At 51.8% G+C, this 26983-nt stretch overlaps 1 protein-coding gene across 1 annotated transcript; it reads right to left on the bottom strand.

The window, feature by feature from the left end:
• Nucleotides 1-308: 308 nt before the first annotated feature.
• Nucleotides 309-22119, bottom strand: LOC120680701 (eEF1A lysine and N-terminal methyltransferase-like). The gene is made up of 16 exons (XM_039962211.1): nucleotides 21651-22119; nucleotides 20524-20625; nucleotides 20330-20396; nucleotides 19823-20004; nucleotides 19450-19710; nucleotides 17793-17876; nucleotides 17644-17691; nucleotides 17488-17552; nucleotides 9914-9962; nucleotides 8905-9136; nucleotides 8070-8191; nucleotides 7785-7865; nucleotides 7636-7710; nucleotides 1470-1594; nucleotides 1216-1366; nucleotides 309-1121 (listed from the first exon to the last, which is right to left on the bottom strand). Exons 1-16 carry the CDS (start codon nucleotides 22041-22043, stop codon nucleotides 939-941), a joined length of 2220 nt encoding a protein of 739 aa, XP_039818145.1. The 5' UTR covers nucleotides 22044-22119; the 3' UTR covers nucleotides 309-938.
• Nucleotides 22120-26983: the final 4864 nt, after the last annotated feature.

Genomic DNA, 26983 nt, shown 5'->3' with positions numbered 1-26983 from the left:
GTCCAAATGATTTGTTAGAATTTGTTATTTTTATATCTCACAAATGAAGTCGAGTTTGGACAAAATATTTATAAGATTATATATCATCATATCATCTAAATGTATGATTTTTTTGGTGAATTTAAACAATATTTTTACCGTGGTTTATATGGATTTTCACGAAATTGTGATTTCCACCCGATATGTTCCCATCTTATAGATAGTCTCAGGCAAATCCATACAGATTTTTTGACTAGATGAGAGAGAGAGGGAGGAGAGAGAATAAGATGGTTATTTCATGAGACAATCACCTCACAGCTAAAATTTAGTTGCCATGCAACTCACAATATTTCTTTTCTATGCACAAATATTAAAATTATGTATTCATTATAAGACAACTCATTGTATGTATTGCCCGTTACATCATCTTACGATGACATGGCAATGCATGAGATCGCCTATTAGACTAAACCAATATACTCACCCTTAAGTTTGCACAAATCCATCCCGCCGGTGAACCACCACATCACAACCGTTGGCACTCAGCAGGTGTTCAGTATCTTTGCGAACGTTCTTCTGACCTAAGGGATAAGCTTAAGTGTGAAAACATCAGAGGACTGCCTTAAGCACAAGTCTCCAGCTGCACTCAGCGTGGTAACTCAAAGGCTAAGGACGACAGACAAGGCTTGGGAAATCAACCTAACTTTCATCTCATAGATTTGCCCAAATTTGTAAACTAACAGAGACCATTCATCACGCACATTCTATTTTCCCCACTCACCTGTAAATCTGTACAGATGCATTGTTCTACCCACACAAAATTTGGCAGGGCAATAATATGGGAAAACATGCATGCCTACCTAATCCGATCCTAATTCCCTGGGGGGGGGGGGGGCGCTTGAGATGTCTCCTAAATTTGGTGGATGCAAATGGATGTTGTTCAGCATCAGGTCAGACTGTTACTGGAGCCTCTGCAACTTCTTTATATCTGATTCTACATCCACGGGAAATTTGAGTAAATCATTCAATTTGGCAACTGCCGCATCAATGTTATTGATGTCCAGGTATCTCTCACTTGGGGACGCAAATAGAACCTCATTTATGTCTTCTTCAAGTTGCAGTGAGTACAGGTGTTCAAAGACCTACAAAACAGAGTTGCAATTAAAGAATGGTGTTGCGTTTGGATATCTTTGGTGTCCTATGCAGGGGAAACCATAAGGGCATCACACATCTTACCGCTTTAAGCCTTGAAACAACCATTTCCCTCACTGAAGATGAACGTGAGACTAAATTGATGATAAAAAGACCGCCTTCTGAAAGTAACTCCTTTGCTTTATGAAGGAAAGGATCTTCAACAAAGTTTTCTGGTGGGCAAGACAGCCCAGAGCTGTGGGAACAACCATTCGCTTCAAGTCAGAGTCCACTCAGAATAAATCGTTTAGTAAAAGAATGGCAATACGATGATATAGAGACATGAAAACAGCCAATACCTTAGGTCGGATGAATCAACATCAATGACGAGAATTTTAATTGCATTGCTAGCACTGCCATTTGATGCAGAATGGTTTGCAGCAACGCTGTCTTCAACGAATTTGATCCCATCACCCAAATGCACCTAACAAGTGGGAAATGGGAAGATGGGAATGAAGCTCAATGACAGAGAAGCACCACTCGTATTACTAGTTCTGGACATATCAGTAATAAAATTGAAGATCTGGATTCCGAACTAGGCTAATCATAACAGTACTATGACAGAAATGCAAGAAATAAGATCATCCGTCGATTAATGAAAAAAGATGGCATTTCCCCAATGGCATTGCAGTTAGGCGCTGTTCGGAAATTAACAAATTACATATTGAGATCAGACATTGATATAGTCTTCAAATCTACCTTCAACGACTACTTTGTAATGTATTTGCAAAACATAGGAAAATAAAGTTATGAAACTGCTTCTTGAAACAAAATTGGCCACACCACCTTCAAATGATCAATAAGTTTTAATTTCTAGGTAACCTAAAATGTCACCGTTTGGCGTTTTATGACCAGAGTAAAAATGTTATAACTTGTAATGGAAGTTGTTACGTTGGCATGCATGTTAAGTGCAGCATTAAGTACATAATACTCGATCAAATTTAGATTCCAAAGTAACACATATGCAGATCCCCCAATGATTTTGAACAATTGCTACAGCTCATGATGCAAGTGGGTCGTGTTTGGGTCAACCAGTGCTCAACCCAGTCAACCCAATTTAAAAAGTCTAAGTAATGGGTTGACCCAAAAATAAACATAGGATTACCCAAAAAAAACTAGTGGGTACCCAAAAAGCAGGTTGGATATGCCGAAGTGGAGCTTCTCCTCAACGGAAGCTAGAAGACAGCCATGAGCGTAGCTTCCGCGGCGTGCGGCCCAACACCTGGAAGATGCCCCCAATCCATTGCTGCCGCTAAGCGGCCAAGCACCTACCCGCGCACACCATCGATCCCCTTTGCTCGTGGTTACTCCATGATGTCGATCGATGTCCATGGCGGACACCAAATCGAGGTCTTCCAACGCTCAAATCAAATTTATTGGTGATGGATTGATCTCCTCCTCCTTCGGATCAGACTAGCTAGCCTCAAATCAATCTGGAAACAAGCAAATCGAGACCTACGGCACGCTAGTACCTGCACATGGAATTTCCCCATGGGTGACGACCTCACAAATCTTAGGAGCTTGTCGAGGTTGAAGATGACTGCCACCAGAGCCCCCGAGAGGTTGGTGAGGTAGAGCGGCGCTTGAGATCAGGGAGGGAGGGAGCTTGTTAGCTTGAGGTTGTTGCGAGCATGCCCGTCGTGAAGAGAGAGGAAGAGCAGACGCGTGGTTCTGTAGTCCATTGCGGCAGTATTTTTGGGTTAACCCAATGACCCATCAAATTAAACCAGTGTAGCACTAAACGTTTCTTTGGGTCAGGTTTTTGACTTTTTACTCTACTAGTCAGGAATTGGGTTCCGGGTCATTGGGTCGACCCAAGAAATTCTGCATCCTGAGCTACAGCCATGATATACTAATCATTGTCTCAGAGCTAAATGTTTGCCTAGACTTTTGGCAAGTTTCTTCCATACCATTGTCCAACTTCAACTCTGCCCTTATGGGACTTTGCTGGAACAGGGGCAAAGGATCTTTCTGATGGAGAGAATAGTGGCATGTATTCCTCCAACCCTAGATGGGTGGGTATATATAATACCTATACATGGGCCTCTACACACGGGCTCAATATACTCCAACACCCCCCCCCCCCCCCCCGCAGTCTGAACTACCGGCGCAGCGGTGTTCAAGACTGGACAACAAGAAAGCTAACACCCTCCCGCAGTCTGAACTACCGACGCAGCGGTGTTCAAGACTGGACAAGATGAGAATACAGATAGAGTACAAAGGGCAAATACCCCCCCCCCCCCCCGCAGCCACAACTAGCCACCGGCTACGTTGAGACTGGATCGAAACTCCGAGAAGGTCGACGAGGGCAGCCCCTTGGTGAAGATGTCAGTAAACTGGGAGGTAGTCGGGACATGGAGTACCCGAACATCGCCGATGGCGACTCTGTCGCACACGAAGTGTAGGTCGATCTCCACGTGCTTCGTCCGCTGATGTTGGACGGGGTTGGTGGAGAGATACACGGCGCTGACGTTGTCGCAGTAGACGAGTGTGCTCTTGGCGAGCGGGCTGTGGAGCTCCGCCAAGAGCTGTCGTAGCCAGGACGCCTCGCCACGCCGTTAGCGACAGCCCGGTACTCCGCCTCGGCACTGGAGCGGGAGACAACCGGCTGCCGTTTGGACAACCAGGAGACCAGGTTGCCGCCCAGGAAGACGGCGTAGCCGGAGGTGGAGCGACGAGTGTCCGAGCAGCCAGCCCAGTCAGCGTCTGTGTAGACCAACAGCTCAGCAGAGGACGAGCGGTGAAGGACCAGGCCGAGGTCCACAGTGCCACGGACGTACCGGAGGAGACGCTTCAGCGCAGCAAGGTGTGACTCCCGGGGATCATGCATATGGAGACAGACCTGCTGAACAGCTTAGATGAGATCCGGCCTGATGAAGGTGAGGTACTGTAAAGCGCCGGCGAGACTTCGGTAGGCAGTAGGATCATCCACCGGATCACCCAGATCAGCAGACAGCTTCGCCTGAGTGTCGACTGGAGTGGAGCAGGGCTTGCAATCAGTCATCCCAGCCCGCTCCAGAATATTGAGGGCGTACTGCCGCTGGTGAAGGAGAAGACCAGACGGGCGAGGCTCAACAGTGACGCCGAAGAAGTGGTGGAGCTGACCGAGATCCTTCACAGCGAACTCCTGCTGCAGAGAGATGACACTCTGAAGTAACCGCTGACTGGAAGCTGTGAGCAAAATGTCGTCGACATATAGCAGCAGATAGGCAGTCTCATCCCCACGGCGGTAGATGAAGAGAGACATGTCAGACTTGGCCTCGGTGATTCCCAGTGTCATCATGAACGTGGCAAACCGAGAGTACCAAGCCCGAGGAGCCTGCTTCAGCCCATAGAGAGACTTGTTGAGCCGGCAGACCATATCCGGACGACTCGAGTCCACAAATCCCGCAGGCTGAGAGCAGTAAACAGTCTCTGACAAGGTGCCGTGAAGAAACGCATTCTTCATGTCCAGCTGGTGCACAGGCCAAGTGCGCGAGAGCGCAAGCAAGAGGACCGTGCGCACCGTAGCGGGCTTAACGACCGGGCTGAAGGTCTCATCATAGTCCACTCCAGGCCGCTGAGTGAACCCCCGGAGAACCCAGCGAGCCTTGTAGCGCTCCAATGTACCGTCAGCCCGACGCTTATGCGTCCAAATCCACTTGCAGTCACCACATTGCAACCAGACGGACGCGGCATGAGGTCCCACGTCTGGTTGGCAAGAAGAGCTGCGTACTCCTCTTCCATCGCGCGACGCCAGTGAGGATCCGCCAAGGCGTCGCGGACAGAGGAGGGTACCGGAGAGACCCGCGGCTCTCCCTCGGTGGCGGAGAGAGTCGCGGCCTGGGTCGCCATCCGCCGAGTCACCATGGGATGGATATGCCGAGGATCCCGATGGATGACCGGCGGGTGGTACACCTCCGGCTCGGCTCGAGAGGGAGCCGGAGGAGGCGGCAGCAGCGACGGCTCTGGTGTCGGCGTCGCAGGAGCCTCCGGAGCAAGAGGCGGCGTCGGTGTCGATGCCGAACGACGCCGGTACACCTGCACCGGCTCAGCGTACCGCTGTGGCGCCGGGTTCGGTGCCGAGCGACGCCGGTACACCTACACCGGCTGTGCGTACCGCTCAAGTGCAGGGGAAGGCACCGGGGCCGCGCGTGGCACAGCGGGAGACACCGGGTCCGTGCGCGGCACGACCGGAGGTCCGGGGGCCGCGCGTGGCGCGACCGCGGGCACCGGGGCCGCGCTCGGCGCAGCAGGGATCACCGGAAGTGGTGCCGGTGCTCCGGGAAAACCTACAGGAAAAGGACAGACAGGTAACGGTGGCTGAACCACCGGGTCAGTCGGAAACAAAGACGCGAGCTCGGGATCAGAAGAAGGTGTGGAGGAGGTGGAGTAGGGGAAATCCGACTCGTCGAAGACGACGTGTCGGTAGATCAGAACGCGGCGAGAGGTGAGGTCAAAGCATCAGTACCCCTTGTGGTCAGGGGAGTACCCAAGGAACACACGAGTCGAGCGGGGCGCCAGCTTGTGAGAAGCGGTGGCGGAGGTGTTAGGGTAACACGCACACCCGAAGACCCGAAGGTGGTCGTAGCGAGGAGGGGTACCGAAAAGAGGATGGTGTGGAGTGGGAGCAGGAGAAGCAGTGGACGGAAGGCGGTTGAGCAGATAGGTGGCGGTGTGGAGGCTCTCAGCCCAGAAGCGCGGGGGGAGAGAAGCCTGGATCAGAAGGGTGCGCACGACGTCGTTTGTCGTGCGAATCATCCGCTCAAGCTTGCCGTTCTGATGAGAGGTATACGGACAAGACATACGCAGCTGAACACCCCGAGACAGGAAGAAAGACCGGGAGGTGGAGTTATCGAACTCCCGCCCGCTGTCACACTGGACGGCCTTAACGGGAAGGCCGAACTGAGTGGACACCTAGGCAAAGAAGTGGAGGGTGGGGAAGGTCTCAGACTTAGCGCGCAAAGGGAAAGTCCAAGACTAATGAGAAAAATCATCAACAATGACCAGATAATATTTATAGCCAGACATGCTGAGTACAGGAGATGTCCACAGGTCACAGTGAATGAGATCAAAAGCATGCGCAGCATGCGAAGAAGAAAAAGAAAACGGAAGTCTAACATGACGACCTAACTGGCATGCATGACAGAGGTGCTCAACAGAAGCCCTAGTATATGGAACATCGGTACTACGGCGGAGTTGAGCCAAAACGTCGCGGCCGGGGTGACCAAGCCGGCAGTCCAGGTGGTGGAAGAAGGCGTCACGGCAAAAGCAAAAGACGAAGAAGCCGAAGGCGAGGCAGCGGAAGCAGGAAGCCGAAGAGTGTAAAGGTGCCCCGGGCTGTCACATCGGAGGAGTGGATGTCGGGAAGCCGAATCCTTCACAGTAAGACCAGAGGAGTCAAATTCGATAGAACAAGAGTTGTCAGCAGTAAACTGGCAAATAGAAAGAAGGTTGTGAACCATTTGAGGAGCAACAAGAACATTAGGAAAACGAGGAGCAGAACCCACGGCGGTGACAGGAAGGCAAGACCCATCACCAACCATGATAGAAGAAGGATAAGAGGGGTGTGGGGGTCGGACAGAAGAAAGGATACCAGCATCGGGAGTGGTGTGGAACAAGGCACCCGAGTCGGCGATCCACTCGGTGCGGGTCGGCGGCGTCAGTCCCATGGTGCTGAAGGACTGCGCCAGAGCGGCCTGGTCCCACCCCCCAGGCCAGATCGGCTGCTGGCTGGGCTGAGCGGACGGGGTCCAGGACGGTGCGAAGAGTGGAGCAGCGCCAGTGAACATGGCCGCTGGCTGGAGCTGAGGACGAGGCCCCCCTCCCGGACCCTGGAACGGCCACATCGAGATGCGCCCTGACCATGGGTTGCTGAAGGATGGCCAGGGCGTACCTCCAGCGGCAGGGGCAGGAGCGGGAGCCGGAGTCGGAGTCGGTGTCGGCGCACCCCGACAGCCCCCACCGGTACCGGTGCTCCCAGAAGCAGGGCCACCAGTGCCACAACCAGCACCCCGTCGCCGGCGCTTGGGCCTCCTCCTCCCCTGCCCTGCAGCCCGCCGGCGCCTGGGTCTCGTCCTCCCCTGCTCTGCAGCCCGCTCAGCCACCCTACGCCGCCGTCGCGGGGGCAGCAGGGGCCGCCGCCGCCGCGGGAGCCGCCGCGGGACCCTCTCCCCCGGCCGCCGCGGATCGCGGATCTGCTGCGGCCGCCCTAATGGCGATATATACCCACCCATCTAGGGTTAGAGGAATACATGCCACTATTCTCTCCATCATGGTATTTATAATACCTATACATGAGCCTCTAGATGAGCCTCTATACACACGGGCTCAATATACTCCAACACTTTCAATTGGCATAAATAGAAGTTTGAGTTAACCAGTGGCATAGAAGTAAATTTTCAAATATCAATAGAAAATAGTTGAAGTCCAAGTTATTCAGAGGCGTGTAATGAACTCTCTTATTCTAAGAGTACAGCAACCAACCTTTAATTGTTCATCCACTGAAAAACCAAAATATTTCTTTGCTAGCTCAGCTACCAAGGGGTCCAACTCCACAACCTGTAAATTTTGAGAAGTGCGATCAGCGCATTCAATAAATTGTCAAAGATGAATGCCTTTTATATTTCTGTTACCTCAATATCTACAGAAGGGAGACACCCACGGAGAAACATTGGGAAACAACCAGCACCAAGACCTATAACAGTTGTGCTAACCTACAAAATGCAAATCAAACCTAAGGTACATAAACTGTTGAATACAACGTAATAAAAAATTAAGAAGCAATTGTACTACAACAAAGTGGACATTCAACAATAATGACAATTCAACTACTTAAATATAGAGTACCAACCCGGTTCTCTGTGTTCATGCTTCTAAAAGTTATAATCATTCATGTACAATAAGAGCATAAGACTTACTTTTTTTCCAGATGCAGAAGCAGCACTCAGAGAAGATGCAACTAAAGAAAGCCCAGATATGATACTGCTGTGATAAGAGCTACCAAGAAAGCTATGGTCAATTCTCAGGCTGTTCTTGGATCCTGCATGACATGTAATTGGATGTTAAAACCACAGAAGAATATATGCAAAATAGTGCTTAATATTGAGTACCTTATTGAATTGGTGGATACAAGAAAATCAACAAGAGATGAAACAATAAGAATTAGGTAACTGTAGTTGTTCCAACATTCAACAACTCAATAGAAGAGAGCTAGGGGATTCATCATTCTTCTTCCTACGATCAAGTGAATCTGATAGTGATTACAATTTATACAATCAACTAGCATTGCTATCAGAAATGCAGCAAATTATACAGATTCTGCTGCAATTCTGGATTATGGGCAAGCATTACAATTACTTTGATAAGATTTCTGTTTTGAAACTCCTAGGCAGCAATTGATTATAAAGGCCAAAGTAAATCACACATCCACCCCACCACTACCAATAGATGAATTGCCCTTCAAACAATTGTGGCTGCATGTATTAACTCAACAAAAATTCACAAGGTAAATACATGATGTGCTCTCTCCACAAAATAATGAATTATCAGTTAATAGAAAGTCTCAGGTTGTGCATATATGTTTTTAAGTACCAAACTCTGTAAACAAATATCAGATTGTGAACACACATGAGATCAGCAAAAGCCCTAGAGGGAAAATATCAGCTAATATCTATGAAACCAATGAGTATAGCAAGCAACCACCATAAACACCTTGCATGTTTAAATTTACACAACAGAAAAATCATAGCAGACCCTTTTTCTGGTTCCTTCTCTTTTTAGATGTTGCAGATGCATTTTTATTCTTTTTGTCTGTCTCATCACTGTGAGGATCTCTGATTAGCAACGCTTCAGATTGCACTAAGCCAGAACTTCTTCCAAACATAAGGCGCCGGAACATTTTCTCAGGCATGGAACCTTGGTCTCCATCAGCATTTTCATAGACAACATCTTCCACAACCATTCGACCAGTTATTTCCGAGGTCGCCTTTCAAATGCAACACAAGAGGTCAGCTGAGAAGGTTATTGAATAATGCAAGTATGCAACTCAAAGTAATCAGACGCTAAAACTAAGAAGTGATCAAGTGAACTGTATTACAATTCATTTCTTAGGCATCATGTCTGCATCCAGAGAACTAATAACAGGCATATGAGTTTCTATCATTTATGCTACACACATATGTTTGATTCTTCCTAGGAGCCAACAGAAATCAACATAACGGACAGACACCTCAAATAAAAACCAATTGTGTAAAGAACTGGTAGGATTGGAGTTTCATGGTTTACAGGTCCAATGTTTTGGCATTTTTTACTGTATATTACTCTCTCCGATTCAAAATATAATGCAGGCTTTGACTCAGCAGTCTCCAAATTAGACTTTGACTTTTGGTTTCTCTTATACTGCAATGGTTGTAGCCAAAATTCTAACCACAGCAAAGTGCTTTCAAATATGAGCACAGTGATACCATTTCATAAGATTTATATTTATATCATGTGGTTAGAAATTGCAAGGTTTGAAATTGCAAGATAATTGTATCATGTGGTTAGAAATTGCAAGATTTATGTTTACATCATGTGGTTACAATTGCAAGGCTAATTGTTGGTTTAAGATTACAAGGTTTTAATCTTAAACCGCATGCACGTCTTGTAGAATGAAAGGGGGCAGTACAATAAGAAGATTCAATTGGATGTCTCCTCCTAATCAACTCTACAATTAGCTAAACCAAACAATGGTGTTTAGAGAAAAATAGATATTTATAGTTACCTCTTCCAGAACATCTCTTTGTTTCACACCATCACCAGCCATCATGAACCTGGAGGCTTGTTGACATACTATCAGCAGAAGATCAAATATAGAAATTTCTGAGGTTTCTTGTATTTTTTTTAAACAACTGACAGAAAAAGGTTCAACAGTGCCCATTGGCATTCATTTCGGTCATGCAAATAATTGTACAAAAGTCATTCACTTGAGAGTTTTCTTTACTAATATGAAATGTAATAAGTGGCTTACTCTTCCATGGAATGAAGAAAACAAAGTGAATTTCAGGTCATATTTCAGTACAAGGGTAACTGCAAATTTGTAGTCTGTAACAATCACATATCTTGCTTCAGTAACTATCAATAGAACAACATGCTGGCACACACTTCTGCAACTATAAAGCCAGCAAGAAGTATAATATTTGTCAAATTTATTATTCATAAAATACCCTAAGAATCAATTTTTTTGCAATTTCTAACTGTTAAATTTACATTTATGTTTATGAACCATATGTGAGTTCCACACATACATGCCTTTGAACCATAAATAATAGGCAATTTTCTCGCGGTGAACTGGTTAGAGTGTTGAACTTCGGGAGTCGTTGAAACTCCTGTCCCAACCTGGTTTTGAAGGACAGCATCTTCTTAAAACAAAGCCCAGGGGAATTGGGGAAGTCTCCCCCCATGGTCGAGGTTTTTTTTTTCTTTTGAACCATAAATAATAATTTCTATGGTAATGCTACAGTGGTTTAGTTGCCTTTTTGGTATTGTCTCTTCTAGTTTCTTTCTTTAATGGTGACATAAAAGAAGCTACCTGGTTTCTCTGCCACAAGTCAACTCCTCATCTAAGGCGACTGAGAAGGGGGCGGGAGATTCAGGTGCTCCCGCCGGTCAGGCCACCGTTTCCTTTCACCTCTAGTGGCCTCGCTGACCTTGGATGTGAGGGGGGACACATGGTTGCCCGGTAGTGCAGAAGAATAGGTCCCTCTAGAATTAGGATAAGGTTTCCTGGCGATGCTAGCAAAGTGGAGGCCAGCAACCCTGGACTAAGGTCCTCAGGCCCTCTCTCCAGCTCAATGTCGCCTGTTGCGGTGCTGGCTACGGGTTTGTGGGGTTGGTGCTCATTGGATCTGGAGAACTAGTAGAAGCTACAGATCCCGCTGGCTCTTGTGTAGAGTTTCAGGCCGTCTGGTAGCGATGGTGCAGGAACACTTGGCTTCAGGTGGAGAATCTCCGGGGGCTGCAGAGGTCAGGTATGTCCATCTGGCTTTTTCTCCCATCTTCCAGCGGCGAGGTCAGATCCAGGCCTGGGTGTGCACGGGGCGCGTCCCCAGCTTACCCGTTCATGGTGGTGTGAGTGTTATAATAGTATTATACATTTCATGAATAACAATAAAAGAAGCTTGACTAACCTACGAGAAACTAGGTGACACTGCAAACACGATTACACGAATCTGAAACCCAAATTCGAGTCATAAAGGCTCCCACCAACTGTGCTTGACTGCTTGGCTCAGTTCCTATCTTTCCAAATATGGTCAAAAGAAGAAACACCAATCAACTTATTTTCAAGGGAATAAGTCTCAGTACGTGTGATCTTTGTGGGGCTGTACTTGTAGTCCTTTGTGGGGCTGCAGCATCTCATTTTTCTGCAGCACGCACTAGCACCATTGCTGCCCTAGAGGACAGCATCTTGGACTGCTTTAGCATCTAGATAGGACAGCAGTTAGTCCTTTCATTTGGCATCTTAGACTAGGAGTAGAATATGCCTCAGTGTTGGCTGCCTTGCAGCTGTGTATAAATGTGTTGCCTCCCCTCCCGTTGGATGGCATGGCATTGTGAGTGTGAATGAAGAAAAACCCAGAAAACTTCCCCAACTTGAAGTGTCATCCTCTCAGCTCAATGAGAGTGAAAATTGAAGCTGCTAACATCTGGTATCGGGGCCGTACTTTCCTGTAGACTGGATATCTCCTGTTCTTCTCCCTCCCAAGCAGCAGTAGCAGCTGCTAGCAGCACCAGTAGCAGCTAGCGCAGCAGCAGCAGTTAGCGCAGCAGCACCTGCAGCAGCCCCTCTTCCACCTTCCTCACCCGAGCAGACAAGCAGCAGCTCGTCTGAGGCTGCGTCTTCTCCACGCAGCAGCCCCTTGGAGGCGCGCCATGTCCGACGCACCGTCTCAGCGCTCGGTCGCATCGAGCGCACGGCGTCAGCGAGATGCCGAGCTCGCCGCGGCAGAGGAGCGCAGGCGAGCGACGGCACAAGCCGCTGCAGCAGCGGCGAGGGCGGCCAGGCTGGCTGCAGCGGAGCTGGCGGCGGCCAGGGCGGAGGTGGAAGCAGAGGCGGCGGAGGATGCAGCGCGTGCGGCGGAGGTCGAGGTTGAGACCTTGCGCGGCAGCCTCAGCGACTCCATCGCCGGCGACACCACCGCCGACAGGGACCTTGAGGAGTTGGAGAGGGAGAAAGGGCGGGAGCAGACCGCGCAGTGGGCAACAGCCCACCCCGCCGGCGGCGGCCTGGAGGGCGACGCACCCGGCGATGGTCCAAGGGCCCGCGCGCCCGGCTGCGGCCCAAGGGGCTGCGCCCCTGGCGGCGGCGCGCAGGGCGGTGGCGGCGCTCCTGGCTGGGGTGCGCGCGGCGGCGCCCCCAGCTATCACGGCCTCCAGGCGGTGGTCAGGGACGTCGGTCCCGGTGGTGGGTGGCCCATCCCTCACCAAGACCAACTACGTTGAGTGGGCCGCTAGTCATGGAGGTGAAGCTCCAGGTGCGGCATATGTGGGAGGCAGTCCGGTACGGCGACGTCGACTACGATGAGGATCGACGGGCGTTGGATACTCATCGCAGCAGCCCCGCCCGAGATGCAGTTCACGCTTTCCAAGAAGCGAACTGCCAAGGAGGCCTGGGACTCCATCGCTGCGGCACGTATCGGCAGCGACCGCGCCCGCAAGACCACTCTCCAGGCACTTCGCAAGGAGTGGGAGAACCTGGCCTTCAAGCCAGGTGAGGATGTTGATGACTTCGCCCTCCGTCTCAACACTCTGCTGCAGAAGGAGGTGCAGTTCGGCGACGACACCTACGACGAGGAGAGCCGTCGAGAAGCTCTTCCGCTGCGTCCCCGAGAGGTACAGGCAGACCGCTCGCTCGATCGAGTCTCTGCTGGACCTCTCCACCATGACGATTGAGGAGGCGATAGGTCGCCTCAAGGTCGTCGACAGCGACGAGCCACAGCCTCCCTCGGGAGGCATCTCCATCGGTGGGAAGCTCCACCTTACTCAGGAGCAGTGGGAGGCCCGGCGCGGTGACAGGAGGAGGGGGGAGCCCTCTTCCTCGACTGGTGGCCGCAAGCGCAGCAAGCCGCGAAAAGGGCGCGGAGGTGCCCAAGCCGGGGCATGAGGGCGCGCCGAGGGTGGCGCCCGCGGAGATGCTCAGGGCGGCGCCGCCGATAGGCTCAAGGCGGCACGAGACGACGCCTGCCACAACTGTGGCAGGCCCGGCCACTGGGCCAGGGACTACCCGCAGCGGAGGCGTGGGGGCCAAGCCCACGTCGCGGAGGCCCAGCCGGATGACGAGCCGGCTCTGTTCCTACTCCACGGGGACATGGAGCCGCATCCGGCGGCACCGCATGCCACCGCTCTACTCCACCTCGACGAGCCGCGTGCCCGAGTCCTCCTCGGCAACAGCTCCGACGACGACAGGGTCGATGGCTGGTACCTCGACTCCGGCGCCACACACCACATGACCGGGCGGCGGGAGTTCTTCTCCGACCTGGACGTCGACGTAGGTGGCTCCGTCAGGTTCGGGGACTCCTCCACCGTGGAGATCAAGGGTGTGGGCTCCGTGATCTTCACCGCCAAGTCCGGAGAGCACCGAATGCTCACTGGAGTCTACTACATCCCGGCGCTGCGGAACTCCATCAGCCTTGGGCAGCTCGATGAGAGCGGCTCCCGCGTGGTGATCGACAGCGGGGTCCTCCGCATCTGGGACCACCGTCGCCAGCTTCTCGCCAGGGTGGTTCGAGGGAAGAACCGCCTCTACATCCTCCACGTCGGGGTGGCCCAGCCTCTTTGTCTTGCAGCTCGCAGGGACGACGAGGCATGACAGTGGCACGAGCGCTTTGGGCACCTCCACTTTGAGGCCCTGAAGCGGCTCGGCGCCAAGGAGATGGTGCGAGGCCTCCCATGCCTCGACCACGTGGAGCAGCTCTGCGACGTCTGCGTGTTGACGAAGCAGAAGCGGCACTCCTTCCCCCAGCAGGCGAGCTTCCGAGCCAAGGAGCGGCTCGAGCTCGTACACGGGGACTTGTGTGGCCCGGTGACACCGGTCACACCAGGAGGACAGCGCTACTTCCTGCTGCTCGTCGACGACCTCTCCCGCTTCATGTGGGTGATGATCCTCGGCAGCAAGGGAGAGGCTGCGGACACCATCAAGCGTGCTCAGGCTGCTGCGGAGGCGGAGAGCGGCCGCAAGTTACGCGTGCTGCGCACCGACAACGGCGTCGAGTTCACGGCGGCCGAGTTCACGGCGTACTGCGCGGATGAGGGCATCCAGCGCCACTACTCCGCGCCGTACAGCCCACAGCAGAACGGCGTCGTCGAGCGGCGCAACCAGACGGTTGTGGGGATGGATCGGGCCCTCCTTAAGCAGAGGGGGATGCCGGCTGTCTTCTGGGGAGAGGCGGTGGTGACAGCCGTCTACATCCTCAACCGCTCGCCCACCAAGGCACTCGACGGCATGACGCCGTATGAGGCTTGGCATGGGCGTAAGCCGGCGGTCTCCCACCTGCGGGTCTTCGACTGCCTCGCGTTCGCCAAGGAGCTTGGCCACATCGGCAAGCTCGACGACAGGAGCACTCCGGGAGTGTTCATCGGCTACACGGAGGGTTCGAAGGCCTACCGCATTCTCGACCCGGAGACACAGCGTGTGCGCACGGCGCGCGATGTTGTGTTCGACGAAGGGCGAGGATGGGCGTGGGACAAAGGCGGTGGACGACGGCACGGCTCCGACGTACGGCGACTTCACCGTCGAGTACGTCCACTTCGAGGGAGCTGGGGGAGTAGGCAGCTCTTCTTCGCCGAGCGTGCCTACCCCGGTCCCCGAGCCTCCACCGACTCCGGCACCCGGCACACCGGCGGCACCACGCCCTTTAGCTACGACTCCGGCTGCGCCGAGTTCCTCGGCTGCACCACCACAGCCGGCGACGCCGCGCACTCCAGTACCGATAGCCACTCCTCCGGGCACGTCAACTTCGACACCTGCTCGTACTGAGCACAGTCCAGTGGAGTTCGCTACTCCGCTCTCTCACGACGAGGAGCGCGTTGAGAGAGGAGCGCGTTGACGCGTACCACGACGGTGAGCCGTTGCGGTACCGTACGATGGAGGACCTTCTCGGTGATCAGCCGGTGCCGGGACTGGTGCCTTACGACCTGGAGGCGCAATTGCACCTCGCGTGCGACGACGGCGAGCCTCGGTCTTTCGCAGAGGCCGAGGGACACGCGGCATGGCGTGCCGCGATGCAGTCGGAGATGGACGCGGTTGAGAAGAACCGCACTTGGGAGCTTGCTGACCTCCCTCGTGGTCACCGCGCGATCACCCTTAAGTGGGTGTTCAAGCTGAAGAGGGATGAAGCCGGCACCGTCGTCAAGCACAAGGCTCTCCTGGTGGCACGAGGTTTCGTGCAGCAGGAGGGGGTCGACTTCGACGATGCCTTCGCTCCCGTGGCACGAATGGAGTCCGTGCGACTTCTCCTTGCGCTGGCTGCTCAGGAGGGCTGGCGCGTCCATCACATGGACGTCAAGTCGGCGTTTCTCAACAGCGACTTGAGGGAGGAGGTCTACGTGCACCAGCCGCCGGGGTTTGCGATCCCCGGCAAGGAGGGCAAGGTGCTACGCCTGCGCAAGGCCCTCTATGGCTTGCGGCAGGCCCCGAGGGCGTGGAACGCCAAGCTGGACTCCACGCTCAAGGGGATGGGACTTCGAGCAAAGCCCGCACGAGGCGGCCATCTACCGGCGGGGCAATGGCGGAAATACCCTGCTGGTGGGTGTCTACGTCGACGACTTGGTGATCACCGGCACCAAGGATGCGGAGGTGGTGGCGTTCAAGGAGGAGATGAAGAACACCTTCCAGATGAGCGACCTAGGGCCTCTCTCCTTCTACCTGGGGATCGAGGTGCACCAGGACGACTTCGGGATCACACTTCGACAGACAGCCTACGCCAAGCGCATCGTCGAGCTCGCTGGGCTCACCGACTGCAACCCAGCTCTCACTCCGATGGAGGAGGCTGAAGTTGAGCCGTGACAGCATGACAGAGGAGGTGGACGCTACTCAGTACCGGCGCCTTGTGGGGAGCCTCCTCTACCTCGCCCACACACGGCCGGACTTGGCGTTCTCTGTCGGCTACGTTAGTCGGTTCATGCAGCGACCGACGACGGAGCACCGGCAGGCCGTGAAGAGGATCATCCGCTATGTTGCGGGACTCTCGACCACGGTCTCCACTACCCGATGTGCCCTGGAGCGGCACACTTCGTCGGGTACAGCGACAACGACCACGCCGGCGACATCGACACCAGCAAGAGCACGAGCGGGATCCTCTTCTTCCTCGGCAAGTGCCTCGTTAGCTGGCAGTCGGTCAAGCAGCAGGTGGTGGCCTTGTCCAGCTGCGAGGCCGAGTACATAGCGGCCTCCACCGCGTTGACTCAGGCGCTCTGGCTCGCTCGACTGCTTGGTGATCTACTCGGCAGACACTGGAGCAGTGGAGCTCAGGGTGGACAGCAAGTCCGCTCTGGCCTTGGCGAAGAACCCCGTTTTCCACGAACGGAGCAAGCACATCCGGGTCAGGTATCACTTCATCCGAGGCTGCTTGGAGGAAGGAACCATCAAGGCGAGCTACATCAACACCAAGGATCAGCTTGCGGATCTGCTCACCAAGCCCCTTGGGAGGATCAGGTTCCTTGAGCTCTGCTCCAAGACCGGGATGGTCCAATCTTCCCACAAGACGACGCACAAGACTTAGGGGGAGAATGAAGGGAATAAGTCTCTGTACTTGTGGTCTTTGTGGGGCTGTACTTGTAGTCCTCTGTGGGGCTTGCAGCATCTCATTTTTCTGCAGCACGCACTAGCACCATTGCTGCCCTAGAGGACAGCATCTTGGACTGCTTTAGCATCTAGATAGGACAGCAGTTAGTCCTTTCATTTGGCATCTTAGACTAGGAGTAGAATATGCCTCAGTGTTGGCTGCCCTGCAGCTGTGTATAAATGTGTTGCCTCCCCTTCCGTTGGATGGCATGGCATTGTGAGTGTGAATGAAGAAAAACCCAGAAAACTTCCCCAACTTAGTGTCATCCTCTCAGCTCAATTAGAGTGAAAATTGAGCTGCTAACATATTTGGCATCAGCGGACCTCTATTCAAAACCATGTAACAATTAATCATAACCAAACACTAAAGCATTGATATAGTCCTTGGTCAGTGATAAAATCATTATTTGCCCAAAATAATAACTTTTAGAGTTCGGTTTATTGTCTAAACATTGCATATGCCTACTTTAGTAAGAGATGGTGATGAAAATCCAATTATAAAGCATTGAGAAACATACGGTATAGGGGCCTCCTCTTCAGGATTTCCAGGCTCTAGATCCTTAATAAGTGGAGACAAATCTTTCTGGGAATAGCAAAAATAATAATATTAGGACAGGCAACATATTCAAATCGGAGTCTTCAGCAACCACAAGCAATGTAATAATAAATACCACCTTTATAATATCCATGGCGATATTTGCATGTCTGCTGTCCAAGAAAACCTAGTATAATATAAATATGACCAGTTGAAATGAAATCCAGCCACATAATCATAAATAAAAAATGTAACAATAATGCTGGTTTGCAGTCATAATAATTGTACCATAACTAGACGGGCAGCCTTTGCACTTTCAACAACATGCCACTGTCCTTCTTCTGAAGCAAATAACCATTCCTGAGCTCGAGCCTGAAATCAAATTGTGTTCCTTAGTGACTTTCAAGCCCAAGGAACTACGATTTTTTTCCTAACTTCTAGCTACAGCTGCAAGTCTTACTATAACCCTTTTGTAGCCAACAAATCGTCTGCATTTAATCAAGCATATTTTGAAATTAGTTTGATAAGCGAAACACAGTTTTAATCTAATTCAGCCTATCGGATATGCTACTATTGGTTCTGCTGCATTATCCTCCCCAGCCAAGAGAGAATTTATCCTTAGGCTAAGGATCCTTTCTTCTACAAACTTCAAAGGACGACGACTTTGTGAGGCAGCTTGTTTATCACTCTTTGTCCTCGATGCTTATTGTTTCACACTGTTCTTACCCTTCCAGGATCCAAAACTTCTGTCAAAATTCACAAGCAAACACTAGCTACACGTCCAAATTCATTTTTTTCCCCTACAGAGCCTCTATCTTTTTTCCTTTTCTTGAAAGCCCTCAAATAACAAGCTGAGCATCTCCAGCACATGCACTGGAGTTTAACTTGGTCGACTTGACATATTTGCATGATATTTACTTTCTCCGCTTACTTAATTACTTCCACTGAAGGTGTTTTAGCAAAACCATAAAAAAAATGGAAATGACACTTGAAAACAGGATGGTATAGCTTGGATAGTTCCACGCTCTGTACATACTACATAGTTTCAATAACTGGATGTTTGCATTTTCTTGTCAAGTATCACCATTTAATCACATCAGGCAATGAGCATGTGTATGCAGAATTATAATATTAATTAAGGTTGCATTCACACTTAAAATTGGTGTAAAGAGCATAGGTTGAAGGCTTCCATAAAAAAAGTGAACGAAGAAAATGGAAATGAATCCCACCCCACCCGAAAACAACCCCAAAACAAACAAACAAAAATATCCGGCACAGCTTACTTTTTTTCTATTGTGTGTCCAGATTCTCAAACTCGTTACATCAGATCATTCAAGTAATTTGATATATTTGGAAAAGGTCTTTTTTACTACCTTCACCAATTCACATTGGCCACTTAAACCCCCGAAAAAATTTAGGCTCCACTTACTCCCTTGAACTATCTCAGTTGGTCCAATCTCCCTTAATAAAATTTCTCTTCCTCTTTTTCTCCATGTACAAGTTGAGTTTTAAGATCAAATTCTGTGAGGTAACTTGTAACATGATACTCGATGTTAGGAAAATACTTTAGAAATTTTCCACAATTACTTTACATGCAGTTTTGTATTTTAGGATCAGTTTCGTATTAAATGTTCCTAACCTATGTAAATAACCATGAAAAATCCTAAATGTATTTTTCGAGAATAAGGCATCATTTTCTCTATCTGCTCACAAAGATTCAACTTAAAACTCAACCTGTACACTGAGAAACAAGAAAAAAAAGACAAATGCCATTAGGGGGTAGATTGGACCAACCGAAATAGTTCGAGGGAGTAAATCGAGCCTAAATTTTGTTCAGGGGGTTAGGCAGACAATGTGGATTGGTGAAGGTAGTAAAATGGACATTTTTCAACAACTAACAGTAAATACGAGAATGCAACAATGAAATTCACAACATAAAACAGACCTTAGGCACAATAAAAACTCCACAATGATATACAAATGTTTCTGTTTTCTTCTTGGCGTCCAATAAAACAGCCTTATAGCAATACAGCGAAGTTTCGGGTTCACCAAGAATGAACTGCCTCCTTCGTCCTGGGACAACCACTTTGAGATCTCCAATAGCTCCTAACTGAAGATCTCGCAACGAGAGGAGCGCATCAACACCAGAAGAATATGACTCCCTGATGATATTCTCGTTTCCAAGAGCTCGAATCACCGCATTTGCCTGCAGCACCAACAGACAGAAGATAAAACATACAAGTGACAAAATGAAAAAATATCCTGAGCTGAACTAAATCATTGATTATTCATACAACTATCAGAAGAATTGACAGTACCTGTTTCATGTTACAGTATTCAGCAGACTGATCCAACAATGATTTTATTGTTTGAACTACACCCATCTTCCCTTTTACCATGACCACCATGAATGTCTGGAAGGCAGATTTTTTAGAGGATTCACTAACTATAGCTTGAATACTCATATCCCATCCAAATCTGAACTCAGACAAAAGAAGCCCTGCAAGAAGGGAAAGGGAAAACAGCATAAATCCCATCACTCAATTATTATTGTTCTTTAAGAATCCATGTAATCAAACTCTTTAAACTTCCTGACCACCAATATTTTTGAAAGAAACAACTGGATACATAACATCATGATCTTAACATGTAGTTGTAATATGGATGGCCAGAGTTTCTCACTATAATTAGGGGGGAAAACTCAGTACAACCACATACAGAAAAACAAAGTGAAAGAAGCATGGTTGAAAATTAATAAGCATAACAAGTCAATAAAAATTAAATATGAAAAGGCAAAGAGAAGGTGAGAATTGACAGAAAATAACCTAAAACATGAGATTCGGCAAGGGTAAGGCACACAAATTTCCCTCCTGATTTCAAAACTCTCTTGGCCTGCAAAAGATTCCTGCTCAGTCATGCATATCATTAAGAAATAGCATTTCCATCAGAACCAAGGGGTATATCCATAACAACAACTAAACAAGAGCATTTAAAATTCGACATAAATCCACCAATATACCTCATTTAGATATTTTGTCCCAAGTTTTGTCCCAGCCCCTGGCTCCATAAGAGCATCCAATCCTCCCTTATCAAGAATGACATCAAATGACCCATCTGCAAACTGCTAATTTGGTATGTCAGATAGTTTTGACAGGAAATATGTATTAAGAGTTGCTAAATTTACAAAGAATGGAAAACTTCCAGGAACAAAGCCAGATGACCCATGTGCAAAGAGGCATTTAGATATGTCAATTACTGTTGATAAAACATGTGTATTAATAAATGACGGAGATACAGCATAAAAAACTGCCAAGTATGGCATTGATGACTTGCAAAGAAGAAACTTAATGTCACGTAACTTTTACTAGAAATATATTGCTTGATGAGAGTTAAAGCGCATCAAACTAAGTTTACGAGCACTCAGCAATTATCGATGGAAAGAGTCAAAAACAAACTACAAATATGTAGGACATGAAGATTTAGAAAACGAGGCAATGCAGAAAGTTTAATAATCCATTTCAATAGCTATCAAAAATTAATGCCCAGCAGGTATAGTACGCGGGCATTCAGAATCTCAATCAATGAAAATACATCTTCCTTTGGATTGATTTAATTTATCATGCTGCAGAAACCACGAATATACAACCATAGTATGTTTCTTGTAAGCTGCTTTGGGGTCCCCCAAACCATATACATATGTGCTAGAACTCATTCATAAATCCCAACTCCCATGTCGACCAAACATAACTGAACTATGTACAATGTCTGCTCAAACCGCCAATAAACATTGAGCTCAACAGTCAAGAGTTGTCAATCCAGGTAATTCACAATGAACTCAGAAAAAACACTACATTGACACTACAACCAGCGAATGATAGCATCAAGATAACACCATCATGTCATCAGGAGAATTTGCAAAACAGAAAGCTTAATAGTAGCTAAAAAATCAACAGCAGGCTCAAAATTCACGACTCTTAGCTGAATAGTGCTATGGATGTAACCATTTTGAAGTTTCAACTACCAAACTTACAACTACGGAACAATCAATGTCCCAAATTATCCCCGCAACAGGCAGCAGCCTCGCCAGTAAACCCAAACCCGAGCTATATACTAGCCACACCAGTCGATGTAGCACACGGGCCTTACCTGCATGTCGGTCATGTCCATGACGCGCCAGCGCATCTCGGAACGCGCGCGCGCGTGGCGGCGGAGCATGTCGGCGACGACGACGCGGGAGAAGTCGACGTTGGTGATGCGGCGGAACCCCGCGTCGTAGAGCCGCTCCGAGAGCGCCGAGCTCCCGCACGCGGGCACCAGGATCTCCGGGGCCGCTGCCCCCGCCCCCGCATCCCCCTCCCCCGCGGCGCCGCGGTCCCCGAGGAGGGCGAGGAGCGGGGCCCGGAGGTTCGGCCACTCCGCGTACCACTCGAAGCTGTCGCCCGTGCCGCGGAGCGCGAAGAACTTGTCCCAGTTCTCCCGCGACGTGAAGTCGCCGAGAGTGCCGAGAATCTCCGACGCCGGCGGCGGCGTGGTCGCCATGGGTGCGGAAACCCTAGCTTGGGGTTTAGGAAATGAGCCTCGGAGGTGGAAGAGGATTGACCGATTGGCGACTCGTGTGAGGGTCTCCGCACCGGTCACCCTCTAAATTCACTCTGAAATATTCCTATCTAGTCATCAAGATTCTCCTCTCTATATTCAGTTTCTCCGCGTTCATTCACTCTCTAAATTTCTACTCTATACCAACTACCACGAGTGGGGCCCACATGTCATAATTACTTTTCCTTTTTTTACCCGCCCTCCCTCCCCACTCTCTCTCTCCCACCGCGGCCCCTCTCTCCCTCCCTCCGCCACCGCCACCGCCAGCCCTCCTCCAGCCCCCTCTCCGGCGCGACGGCGGCGCAGGACCACCAGCGCGACCACCTCCTCCCTCCTCCTCCATGGCGTGGTTGCGGCGCAGTAGGCCCGGTCCTTCCCTAGACCTCAACGTGCCCCGTCCGCCCATGGAGCCCGCCATGGAGATGGCCGGGCGCGGGAGTTCTGCGGGGCGCGGGAGCTCGGGCGGCGCGGCGCCATGGCGGCGGGAGCAGGGTGGGCCGGTGGGGAGCCCACCTCGCTGCGCGGAGCCGTGCGGGTGGCGGCGAGGGCGGTGCGTGGCAGCGAGGGCAGGCGCGGGGCCGTGGCGGCGGAGCTGGGCGGAGCGGGCCCTCCTCGAACTCGCCGGCCTCCCTCACTCCGGCGGCGCTCGCCCCCCCCCCCACCCTCCGCAGGGCCATGGCGGGCCGAGGAGCGGATCTGGGCGGGACGGAGCAGGGCCGTGCACGCGCGCGGCCCCGGCGAGCGGCCCCTGCACGCGGCCTCGCTCCCTCCGCTCGCGCCTGGGCGGCCTCGAGCTCGGCCCTCCCCGGTGCGGACGGCGGCGAGCGGGCGGATCCGCGCTGCCTCTCCTGCCTCGTCCCCACCCTCTCTCTCTGGCCTCCCCCGCACCCTTCGTTCCGCTCGAGCGGGCTCCGGTCAGGTGGGCTCCGCCCGGCGCGTGGATCCGGCGGCGCGCGGCGGAGCGCTGCGGCTGCGGGCGCGGGAGGAGGACGGGAGGGCAACGGCCGGTGGCGGGCCCCATGCCACGTCGCCGCATTGCGGACGGCCGCTACCGCGCCAGCTTTGGCGCGCGGGAATCCCGCCCGCAACATGCAGTTCGGCTTACAGAGTGCCGCTGCAACACTTTTTTGCGGTAAACCGATCTGTAAAACGCATAGAGAGTGGGATAGAGATCCCAGTGCGGAGAGCCTGAGAGCATAGTAGCAAACTCATCATTCTCTAAAATTATCCTGTAAATGAAATATTCCATCCTCATAATTAATATTTTCTTCTCTACATTTAATTTCTCTGCACTCATTCATACTCTATACACATCTTCTATATCAACTACCAAGGCATGGAACACATGTGTTATATTTTTTTTACTTTTCTACCCTCCCACCTCGTCCCTCTCTCTCATCTCCACACCCCACCGGCACCGCTCCTCCGCTGCCCCCTCCGCCATTTCCCATCCGCGCTGCCCACGCTCCTCTGTGGATGCCCTCCACCTCCCTCGGCGGCCATGGTGGCGCGGCGGGGACGACCACAGCGGCGGCGAGCTCCGCCGAGCTCCTCAAGCCTGCGCGCGGCGGCGGAGGTCGAGCTCGCGCAGCCGGCCGCGGCTCCCTCCGGCCGCTCGCGCGCCGGCCGCGGCAGCGTGAGTTTGCACGCGCTCCAGGCCGAGGGGGAGCGGCGCGCGCGGGGCCATGCGCGACGGCGTACGCGGCGGCCTGTGCGATGGCGTCTCGGGGGCGAACTGGGTTGCGGCCGGCACGCAGAGCTCCAAGCGCGGACGGGGTGCGGCGGCGGCGGCCCGAGCCATGGGGGCGCAGCTCCTCGCCCTCGAGCTCCAGGTCCAGGGGAACAGCCTCCCCATGACGGCGGGGCGGGTGGCCCGGAGGGCCGAGCAGTAGTGGCAGTGGTGCGACTCCTCCCCCAACGAGCTTTGGGGGGGGCGCAGCGTCCATGGCTAGGCGGGGGCGCGGCGCGGCGGCCATGGCGAGGCGGAGGCGCGGCGCGGCGGCGATGGCAAGGCGGCGGCGCGAGGCGGGTGCGGCGAGCGGCGGCCATGGCGAGCTCTAGTCGAGGGACCGCGCGTGTGCTGCTCGCGCTCGCGGCGGCCAGGGTGGGGCAGCGAGGCACGGCGGAGCAGGGCCCCGCCCCCCGCGGCAGGCATCGCGGAGAAGGGCCCCGCCCCCAGCGGCGGATTGACGAGCAAGGCCTAGCGCGGCTTGCGGAGGCGCAGCGTGCGGCGGCCATGTCAAGGCGGAGGCGCGGCTCGTGTCGGGCGCGGCGCGCGGCGGCCATGGCGAGGAGGTGGCGCGACGCGCGGCGGCCGGGCCTCGAGCTTCGGTGCGGGTCCTCGAGAGCGGCGGTGGAGCAGACCTCGCCGAAGCCACGGCGGCCAGCGGCCGGCGGGAGGGATAGAGAAGAGCCAGCGGCTGTTGGCGATGGCGCGCGCGGTGGGGCCAGCACCCTGTAGAGGACGGCCCATACCTCCGCTAGAGGTAGCGGCGAGCGCCCGTCCGCTACTTTAGTGGAGGCGATACAGGGCACCGCTGCAGCAAAACGGTACACTATCGCCTACTGGAGGATGGCGATAGCGTACCCGGTGCGGGCAGCCTAATGTTAGCTAAATTTAGAGGAAAAGAGACTAGTTACTCCTTCCGTTCTAAATTATAAGTCATTTCAAGAATTTTGGAGAGTCAAACTTTTTCAAGTTTGACCAAATTTATACATATACAACAAGATAATAACATTTACGATACCATTTAAGTATCATTAGATTCTTTGTTAGTTATATTTTCATAGTATACCTATTTGATATCATAAATCTTTATGTTTCTCTCTATAATTTTGGTCAAATATTGAGATGATTTGACTCTCCAAGATTCTTGGAATGACTTATAATTTGGAACGGAGGGAGTAAAAGATAAAAGCTTCATAAACTAGAGGGTAAACCAACAGACTCTTCAAAACAGGGCTCTCTAAACCAACAAAGACTACTGTGCCCCACATGTCATTCTATTTCTCTTCTTCCTCTCCCCATCTCCTCCCGCGCCGCCTGCCATCCCCTCCGGCGACCGAGCGCCGCCGCCCTCTCCATGCGCCGCCGTGCTCCACTCCGCGCGCGCCGCCATGCTCCAAACCCACCTGCGCGAGATTTGCCGGGCGGGAGCAGATCCGCTGCCGCGCGAGCTCAGACGGGCGCGAGCAGATCCGCCGCGCGCGAGCTCTGTCGGGCGCGAGGAGCTCCGCCGCCCGAGAGCTCCGTCGGCTCCGCGCGAGCTCCGCCGCGCAAGCTCTGCCTGGCGCGAGGAGCTCCGCCGCGCTCGAGCTCCGCCTCCGCGGGTGCGAGCTCCGCCGCCACGGCCGGATGGCGAGTGGGCGGAGGGCGGAGGGCGGCGGGCGGAGGAGGCGAGTTCGGATGGCCATGGCGGCGAGCGGGCGGAGGGCTATGGTGGCGAGCGGCCGGAGGGCGGCGGGCGGAGGAGGCGAGTTCGGATGGCCATGGCGGCGAGCGGCCGGAGGGCATGCACGAGGGGCGGAGGAGCTCCGGGAGCCGTGCGCAGGGAATCTGCAGGGGATGGCAACCCGCTGCGCTCGGGAAACAAAGCGAGCGGAAGAGGGGAGGGCGACCCGCTGCGCTCGGGAAACAAAGCGAGCGGAAGGGGTGGGTTAGCGACTTGGATCATAGCTAGTCATCTCATTTTAGAGAGACTGTTGGAGATGCTCTCACTAGAGAGATCAAAGGGTACCCGAGGTCTAACGGGTCTATGTGGAGAGATATTACCATTACTTCTGTGGCAATCCGATCTGATATGAATGTTGTGGATCATAGCTAGATTCACAGGACAAAAATTGCACCTTTGTGAAAGCGTGAACTTTTTTTTTTCAAAGTTCACTAAAGAGTTCCAACTCTATTTTATTGTACCTTATAAGTGGTATAAAACTATTTTCTATAAGGATTTATATTATGCATTACTACATGTCATGGAGCATATCGTTTGTACCTAATTTGTGGTGGCCGGTGAGGAACAACATTAAGATGCTTGCAGCAATAACAAGATGTTGGCAACAGGGGCGGATCTAGAGGGGCTGAGGGATCAAACCCCCTTACCTCTCCAAGATCATGGATACCCTCTAAGTCTCTCTTCATTTTTAGGAAGAAAGAATAAAGGAGGAGAAGGAGGAAGAGAAGGGGAGAAAGAAGAAGAGAAAGGGAGATGAGCCTCCTCTACATTATTCGCTGAATTCGCCACTGGTTGGCAACACAACATGCATAGACTTTCTCAATATGTCTAAGGGCAACTTTAGTGTAGTATTGTAAGGTGCAAATGTAGCAACATAGCAACATTAGCATGGCAGTGCAACTATTGTGGCCATATGTGAAACGTAGGGTAATGTAAAGTTAATTTTGATGGCCTTAATGTGGAGCTTGGTGATGCGAAGTTCACCTATGTTGAATTAGTGTTTGAGGATGTGTCCAAGGTGCCTGTGCTTATGACGCATGATATAGTTGAGATTTATGTGATGGTTTATTAGAAGGAAAAAAATAGAATTGTTGGTTGATGGCTTGATGCTACACGTGTGACTATTATGATTAAAAAAATGAGAGTATTGCATCAATCATACACCAACTTTTATGGTTATATCACTTTCATCCAATAAATTGCAAACTGTGCAAATATATACATGAAGTTGTCATATTTGGGCCTATATGTCACATGTACACCAAAGAGCAATGTTAAAAATAGTGGTGCTATAGTGGTTTTGCGGAACTGCCGCTATGACAACTGCAATAGAAAATAGCACGCTATAGCGGTGCTAATAGCGTTTTGAAAATCCTACTGCTAAATTTTATAGCCCGCTATTTAAAACACTGCCAAAGAGTGTATTTTATT

This window comes from Panicum virgatum, chromosome 7N, assembly GCF_016808335.1.
Source record: "Panicum virgatum strain AP13 chromosome 7N, P.virgatum_v5, whole genome shotgun sequence".
NCBI classification, from domain to species: domain Eukaryota; kingdom Viridiplantae; phylum Streptophyta; class Magnoliopsida; order Poales; family Poaceae; genus Panicum; species Panicum virgatum.
Note: the sequence above shows the minus strand (reverse complement) of the source record. Positions and strands in the feature narration are given on the sequence as shown.

Excerpts from the sequence above, each read along its gene's own strand:
- LOC120680701 (XM_039962211.1), bottom strand. The coding sequence starts at position 22,043 with ATGGCGACCACGCCGCCGCCGGCGTCGGAGATTCTCGGCACTCTCGGC. Across the intron at positions 20,397-20,523 it reads GGACAAAATATCTAAATGAG|GCCAAGAGAGTTTTGAAATC; the intron begins GTATATTGGTGG and ends AATCTTTTGCAG. Across the intron at positions 17,692-17,792 it reads AGGCTGCCCGTCTAGTTATG|GTTTTCTTGGACAGCAGACA; the intron begins GTACAATTATTA and ends ATATTATACTAG.